The sequence below is a fragment of the Gobio gobio genome, assembly GCF_949357685.1.
Source record: "Gobio gobio genome assembly, chromosome: 16".
Taxonomy (NCBI): Eukaryota; Metazoa; Chordata; class Actinopteri; order Cypriniformes; family Gobionidae; genus Gobio; species Gobio gobio.
In genome coordinates this window covers 49,749,248-49,757,470 of record NC_137109.1, presented here as the reverse complement: position 1 = coordinate 49,757,470, position 8,223 = coordinate 49,749,248, and the positions used below count along the sequence as shown (strand labels likewise).

The 8,223-nt window shown below is 39.0% G+C and overlaps 1 protein-coding gene across 1 annotated transcript; it reads left to right on the top strand.

The window, feature by feature from the left end:
- Positions 1 to 6,662: 6,662 nt before the first annotated feature.
- Positions 6,663 to 7,681, top strand: LOC307139995 (uncharacterized protein). Its single transcript, XM_079839237.1, has 4 exons — positions 6,663 to 7,076; positions 7,181 to 7,275; positions 7,365 to 7,463; positions 7,547 to 7,681. Exons 1-4 carry the CDS (start codon positions 6,946 to 6,948, stop codon positions 7,651 to 7,653), a joined length of 432 nt encoding a protein of 143 aa, XP_079695363.1. The 5' UTR covers positions 6,663 to 6,945; the 3' UTR covers positions 7,654 to 7,681.
- The last annotated feature ends 542 nt before the right edge of the window (positions 7,682 to 8,223 follow it).

The following is an 8,223-nucleotide window of genomic DNA, read 5'->3' as shown; positions in this document are numbered from 1 at the left end:
TTATACAGTGTGTGAGTGGATGTGTCAGTCACACTCTTGATTAATTTTTTTCAGCATTGTGGCCGTTTTGTTTCAGTGATTCTGTAAATTGTGTTTTTGCAGATTTCCCATTCATTTCCTATGGTGGTCATTTTGACCAAAAGAGCACAAGTGGGAGTGTTTTTTTTACGACCAATTAGCATGCTCGAATCATGCCCTCAGTTATTTTTGTGTGTTTACAGTCCTAATGCTAGAAAAGTCACCAGATTCATATCATTCTGATGAAGCTGTGATTTAAAAAATTCAAAATGTGGTTCATAGGTTCAGTAGTTCATAGGTGTGTGTGTGTGTGTGTGTGTGTGTGTGGATGTGTAATATCACACTCTTGATGTTTTAGAGTGTCACTCCTTTACTGCTAGTGGTACTTTTTTTCAGCATTGTGGCCGATTTATAGATTGTACACACGAATATTCTGAGAATTTTTGTGTTTTCGCAGATTTCCCATTAATTTCCTATGGTTGGTCATTTATGACCGAAGACAATGAACGCTACTTTTTTTGTACAACCAATTAGCATGCTCGAATCATGACCCAATTTTTTTTGTGTGTTTACATACCTAATGCTAGAAAAGTCACCAAGTTCATATCATTCTGATGAAGTTGTGATTTTTTAAATTTCAAAACGGGAAATTTTGAAAGCACCAGGGGGTTAAAAAGTATGATTTGCGAGATGAAAAGTTGAAAAAAATGTACATGGTGGAAACGCGCTTCCATGAGTACCAGTGTCAAACGATTTTGCTACAGAATTGACATGATTAATAAACAGTGTTGGGGAAAGTTACTTTGAAAAGTAATGCATTACAATATTGCGTTACTCCCTTAAAAAGTAACTAATGAGTTACTTAGTTACATTTTAAAGGGGGGGTGAAATGCTGTTTCATGCATACTGATCTTTTTGCACTGTTAAAGACTTGGATTCCCATGCTAAACATGGACACAGTTTCAAAAGCTAAGGTGGACGTTTGATGGGAGTATTTCTTTGCCAAAATTAGTACTTCCTGTTAGTCATAAGTTTCGGAAAGTTTTTTTCGATCATGGGTCCGCTTGACGTCAACAGGGCGGAATTTCCTTGTATGGGCCGTACGGACAATTCTACCGGAAGAGCGAGAGAGAGAGAGAGAGAGAGAGAGAGAGAGAGAGAGAGAGAGAGAGAGAGAGAGAGAGAGAGAGAGAGAGAGAGAGAGAGAGAGAGAGAGAGAGAGAGAGAGAGAGAGAGAGAGAGAGAGAGAGAGAGAGAGAGAGAGAGAGAGAGAGAGAGAGAGAGAGAGCGCGATTGAAAGCAATAGGCTACGCCCATCAAAGCGCTGGCTCGTAGCCAAATAACCCCGCGTTAAGGCAAAAGTGGATGGAATTTGCTTTTCCGGATTTTCAGATTGCCTAATACTGAAGGATGGAGCGGTCCCAACGATAAAGGTCCCAACGTTGGAACCGCAGGCAGTGAGTAAGACTGCTTTAAATGTCTGTTTTTGCCTATGCCCATCAAGTAGCCCAAACATGACCACGTATTGATCAATGGAGCATGCGATGTATAGTGTGTACATTTGTTTAGCTGGCCACTATATGTGTATGTTTGTGTATTGTAAAAGCACTCCAAACAACAATACACAAAGAGTGGGGAAATATGTTGAACTAAATAAGCGCGCTTCTTCATTCAAATGCGCTACTATTCCATGTCTTTCTATGTAAAAACTAGCCTGGCGCGCAAAACCAGTCCGCTTACTACAAATCATGTCTACACAAACCACGCGTAAACACACACACACACACACGCGATATAATTAAAGTATAAATGTGTAAATAACACAAGCCGCTAAGCATATTATATAGTTAGTGTAACTTATACCACATAGAGATGTCCTGCTCTAGTTGTTTTTGCTGCTGCTCCTGTTCAACTTCAGCCTCTGGGTCTGATTCCGGATCATAGATGTATGGCTGTATCTGATTAAAAGCCATTTTTTATGTTGAATAAAGTTTTTTCCCGCTTTTAGGGATGACGCAGCTTTCAGACGCACTCAACACAGTAACAGCGGCGCGCGCTCGACATTCTTTAGCTCCGCCCACACGATACGCCCCCAGCCGCACGGCTTTTTTCGGAAAGACTCGGAACAGCGCATCTTCCTTTTATAATTATAATAAAAATAAAGACTTTTCGGAGATATGCAGGATGCAGTGCTACTCTATAGGTACTCAAGATTGACATGAGACTGACTGAAACTGAGTGTTTCCCCACCCCTTTAAAGGTCCCATGGCATGGCATTTTTCTATTATTTTATAGTGTTTCCTGAGGTGTACTTATATTGTTAGTATGATTTTTACATCATAAAATGTCATAATTTAGAAATAAAAGGCATTTTTTCTATACTGCTGTTTGCCCTGTGGCTGACTGCCCTGCTTCAAGAGGCGTGTCTGCTGTGAGACTTCAGCAAAAACGCCCACTGTTGTGATTGGCTGACATCTTTGCATTTTAAATGAGCGGAGGGGGCGTGGTTTAACGAGGCACGAGCAGGCACGAGTCTGCCAGAGACAGATAGACCTGTGTTCACTTCACATCAGTTCTCTCAGCATGTCTCAGTTCAGGGTGAACTGTTGTAGTTACTAGAATATACTTCAGGTTATTAGTTTATTTCTAGTCAGAGGGGCTGTCACTCATGTCAGAAAGTTAGTAAATTATGGATCAGCGCTGACTCGAGACGCGAACCGTTTAGAACGATTCAGTCCGATTTGGTGACTGGTTCGGTTCACTAAAAAGAACCGATTCAAAAGAATGATTCGTTCGCGAACAGGACATCACGGAGACGGAGCGATTGCTAACAAAGTTATTTATAGTAACTACTGAGTTATGAGAGCGCTGTCTGTCAGCGCGAGTTTATTGTGTTTGTATCTGAGAGTTCTGAATAAACACGAGTCCCAGTCACACCGAGTCCTCTTCATCATTATTCTACCAACTTTGTAACACATGCAATGTACCATTACAGCGAGATGAACGAGTTAGTAAGTTTGATTAAAGCATTATTTCTAGATATGTTCCAATCATATGAATAGCGTCAGTGATGCGCATTGAGTAACTTACACAGCGCAAACAAAGACACAACAGCAGTAATCGAATGTAATCCAGTTTATTGTGGGGAAAGCTGGCTAGCCTAGCCCAGATACCCTCACGCTTACCCCCCTTCTGCTTAATCTCACGCCGCGTTTGGTGCCTCCGCTGTGGGCCAGATGCAGTACTGGGGGTCGGGGATGTTGAAGGCCGAGCTTCGGCGTGTGTGAGGTTTATCTCTAAAGATGTTACTGCTGATGTTAAACAGAAAAGACTGTATGCACATTTTAGAACAGATAGACGCGACGAGGACGTACAAAACACTGACTCACAAGATAGAAAACACGAAAACACCGTTCTGTCGGGAGAGAGAGAAGCCGCAGCGTGTGCACGAATAATAAATAATTAGCTACACATCAGAAATCAATGATCACAGATCAGAAGGAACTGAAGAAAGACTTCTGTTTTCATTTGTACATCCAAACACTGAGAAACTGCCAGTTCACTCGTTCACAAGTAACGTTAATGATCTCTCGAGCGTTTGCATGGGCGTGCCAGATTCTCTGGGTGGAGGAAAGGGAGGTAACCGTTCCTGCTTGGACGTCAAACCAGGAGGCTTCAGGATTGGCTCGTCTGGCCTGTCATTTTCTCAAAGGCAGAGAGAGACAGCCAGAACTCGGGTTTACACCGATCAACATTTCTATCCACTTGGGGACAATATTCAGGCTAGGGGAACTCATATTAATGTTGAAATACCTCATAAAATGAAAATTTCATGCCATGGGACCTTTAAGTAAAGTAATGCATTATGTTACCTTTGCGTTACTTTTTCTCACCTGGGCTGGGGTTGTTTTTGTTTTGTTTTTTATAACAAAAAAGTTATTTTTGTAAAGACCTCTTCATACCAAAATGTAAATAATGCGCCCCAGGCTGAGGTAAAAATGCAGATTCCCGCATGAACACTAGAGGGCGCAGCTCTGGATAATGGAAGAATCGGACGCAGGAGAAAAAAGTTACCAATAAAAACTAAACATCTAGTGATTTTCATCATCAAAGGTCAGCAGCAAGACATTGGCAAATTAAATATAAAAGTAGATTAAGCATAAAAATAGTTGTTTTATTTAACATGTAATTATTGGAGGTTTGCATAGTTCTCTGATTTTGCATTTTACTGATTTTATTCATTTTGAGGAGAACTGAATCTTTATTGTGCAAGTGAGATAAATAAATGCTCACATTTAGTCTAGAACTACAATAACCCTCATGTTCACACACACACACACACACACACACACACACCTCTGCACTTATTATTCTCCACATGGGGGCAGGAGAGCTGTCAAATTAATGTGAAAAAGTAACTCAGATATTTTGTTGTAAATTTGAAAAGTAATGCGTTACTTTACTAGTTATTTGGAAAAAGTAATATTACGTAACTCGAGTTACTTGTTATGTGTTACCCCAACACTCACTGCATGAAAAGTGGGATTTTCGTCAGTATGTGACACTGTAGATTGCCGTGAAACTTCAGGTTTACGACTGTGCACGGCAATTTGCAGGCAACACCGAAAACTGCCGTAAATTGTGGTAAATTGACGTGGGCCTTGCTTGGCAGTTGTCCCCCCATGACCCCCCCTCCCCTTAATTCTAGGGGAGGCTTTATCATGTAAATGAACATGCTGTGAGCTACACAAATGCAAATCAGAGTAGCAGCAGGGGGAGTTTTATCTAGGTTCTGAATTTTTTTGACTAAAACAAGTTTAAAGTTTAAGTTAAAATGTTATCTTAAATTTAAGTAAAATGTACTCGTTTTAGTACACATTACTAAATTTTTAGGGCAACCAGTTTGCTCCAATTTTTTAAGTAGATTCAACTTGTCCGGGCTCACAGTGTAGATTAATTACTCTGTATGTCATTAGCGATAACCAATGTTATGTAAAAAAAATAAAAAAATACAGGACAGCAGTTCATGTCTTCAACCTTTAGAGAGGTTATGTGATGCAACAAGACAATGAACCAAAGCACACAAATAAATCAAGTAAAGCATACAGTTTACATACCAACATTAATTTTTCCACCCTGCACTGTGAATGATTTTTTAAATGGCTATTAATCATAAATGTGAAAAGTACAAGTTTGTGTGTTTATAGTTAAGTCAGATTGTGTTTTTCTGTAATTGTCATTTAAATTGAGCTCACACCACATTTTATGAATTATCAATGCAGATTTTCAATAGGTGGTTTCCTGGTTTAAATTATGCCAAGAGTAGGCCTTAATCTAGTTAATCGTGAGTTAAAAAATTGTTGCCTGGAACAAAGATTAAGCACAGATTACTAACACCTGGACTATGAGTCCTGAACTAAAATAAAATGGATTCATTTACAGTTTTATCTAATTGCTTACACACAATTTCTGAAAATATGGCTCCATTTCTTGTAACTCTACACACAAAACATCAGACATCTCTTGCAAAAGCAACACTTTGTGCAAAACTATTTTAACTATTTCCAAAAATGTTGTTTTTGCATATATCTAACTACACAATGCACAACTGGGTGGCATTTATAGTGAATCGAAAGTTATCCAGGGATAATGTCATGATGTAGTGTGTGTGTGTGTGTGTGTGTGTGTGTGTGTGTGTGTGTGTGTGTGTCCGTGACTCTTTAGCTCTGCACGCCTGCATGAGCTCGGGTGTTTTCGAAAAGAATCGGTACAGCGTTATAAATATGATCAAACTAAAGACTCTACAGAGATATGACGGATGCAACACTACTCTATAGGTACTCAAGATTAACATGGAATTTACAGTTGAACTGAAATCAACTGAACTGAATCAACACTGAAGTCACTTGAGCTGAATATTGACACTATATTGGCTTGTTAGAGCCGGTTTACAGCAGAATTTGTTTTGAACTTGTTACTGAAGCTGCTATGAAACAATATATTTTGTTGTATGCATATTCTTTCTTTCTCAAACCTTAGTTTTGATTTCTAAGTGATCAATTTATGTATAAGTGTTTTCACACATGATCATTGGCTGTATGGGTCCTCAGTAAATGAATGTGGCATTTAAATGGCAAAAGTTATTCTTGTCTCTATAACTTATGGCTTCCTAAAGACACGTTTATGGGTAAATAAAATATTAATAATATAAATAAAATGAATATCAAAACATATTTTAAATATAATGAAGTCATTTTATTATAGCACTCATCAGATGTTCCTGGAAACAAAACAGAGACAGAACAGTATAAACAAACTATACAACAAACTAAACACCAAATTACAAAAACATTATTATGTGAAAGTGAATAAAGTTGTGTGTGTTTTCAGTTATAAATATGTGCTGTGTAAATTAGCCTATACTTTTAGAAATTATATATAGCCTAACTTTAAAAAACAAACAATAACCCATATAGATAAATTATAATAATTGTATAATATTAAGCATTTACTTAATATACATTGTAACATTAGGCTACTTTACTCTAGCACAGTAGTCAGTTAAGCAATTAATTAATATCTTATATTAATATGTATGTAGCCTAGGCTACATCTAAAGGTAAGTCTGCTTTAAAAAAAAAAAATATTACGCTTCGACATGTACAGAATGTGCGCGTTAAGAAACACGTTCAAATGTGTCTTCTTAACATGTTAAAACTGTGCGTGAAGCGGAAAACAGGGCGTGTTGAAGGTTGAAACGATCATAAGTCACGCGTTTCGTATAAAGAGATTTGGCCCCGGGCGCGTTCCATATCAGAGCCCTAGTCCAATGAGGTGCGAGGTCGAGGTCATGGCCATGACGCGTAGAAGACGAGCTTTAAACTATTTTTTTATGTTTTTTGCTGCTTTCCTTTTTCGTGATCAACAATGACAGGACACCGTCTTCAACTCAATCTCTGCATCATGGACGCGACGAACTTTTTGGACTCATTTTCAGGAGGCTGTCTTCGTCTTCATAACTCTGAGGCAAACTGCAGCCGCTATGAACCACAGCATGGGTAATGTAACGTTACGATTTAAAGAATATGCTTTTATTCAGCTGTATAAGGAAATGGATGCGTTAATAGATCCGAGCTTAAAACTGCACATTTTGTTTACACAGACTATCCTCGCCTCATAACGAAGCCGCGAGCTCTTATCTGCTTGGAGAGATTTCCGCGAGTCCAGATTTAACCGCTGATCATGACGAAATTGTGTGTAAGTAACTTCTAATGTGTTTCTCATTCCTTGTTTAATTTTACCGTGACTGTTTTTATTAATACCAGTCTCATGTAATTGTTTTCCAGCTGCCTGTAAGACGTATTATGAATCGACACGCCGGAGCTTCAGATACAAACAACCTGAAACTGCGAAGTTTAGCTCGGAGTCGATCAAGAAGAAAAAGGGTAAGATTTATTATATTAGATCCGTTTTTTGTCAATGTGAGTATTTTTCAGGTTGCTTATTGTCTTTATGGATTGTATTACAGTTGCTGGAAGCAAGAGTGTGCTGGATGAGGTGGACGTTTGGAAGTCCGCGGCCATTGAACTCATGTTTGACGAGGAAGACGGCATTGTTGACGGGGTGTCTGGATAGATTGTGCGGCCACCGCGCTCTCGCAGCCTGGAGCTCGACGAACTTTACATTACGAGACATTACTGCTGCACTGTACATAGTTGTGTGTTTAACAATAAAGCTCTTTCTTTGAGTAAACCGCTGTGTTTTATAAATGAAGCCCTTTCTTTGAATGAACAGCTGTATGCTTATAAATGAAGCCCCTTGTTTGAATAAACGGCACGGTCCGTATAATTTTCCCATATATTCCTTGATGGTATGAATACTTCATAGCACAATAACATTAATATGAAACAAATTATTACAACATAAATTATATATTTATTATTATTATTATTGGGGTTTACATTTATAATGAGCCAGGGGGACCAATAATGATTGGTTTGCAGTGATCTGCCAACCAATCACGAGGGATTTTTCTTTTTTAAATGTAGTGGCTTCAGCCAATAGTGAGTGAGTAAATTCAAGTCTGGCCGTTGACTCTCTGGTTTCGCTGCTATTCATATGCAAATTAGAGGCGTCGCACCTCCGCGCGGTCTCTCAGCGGGGGGGGGGGGGGCTCTCCACCTACGTCATGGTTCGTTTACGACA

Coding starts and splice junctions, on each gene's coding strand:
- LOC307139995 (XM_079839237.1), top strand. CDS start 6,946: ATGACAGGACACCGTCTTCAACTCAATCTCTGCATCATGGACGCGACG. Junction 7,077..7,180: donor CGCTATGAACCACAGCATGG/GTAATGTAACGT, acceptor TTGTTTACACAG/ACTATCCTCGCCTCATAACG. Junction 7,464..7,546: donor GTCGATCAAGAAGAAAAAGG/GTAAGATTTATT, acceptor ATTGTATTACAG/TTGCTGGAAGCAAGAGTGTG.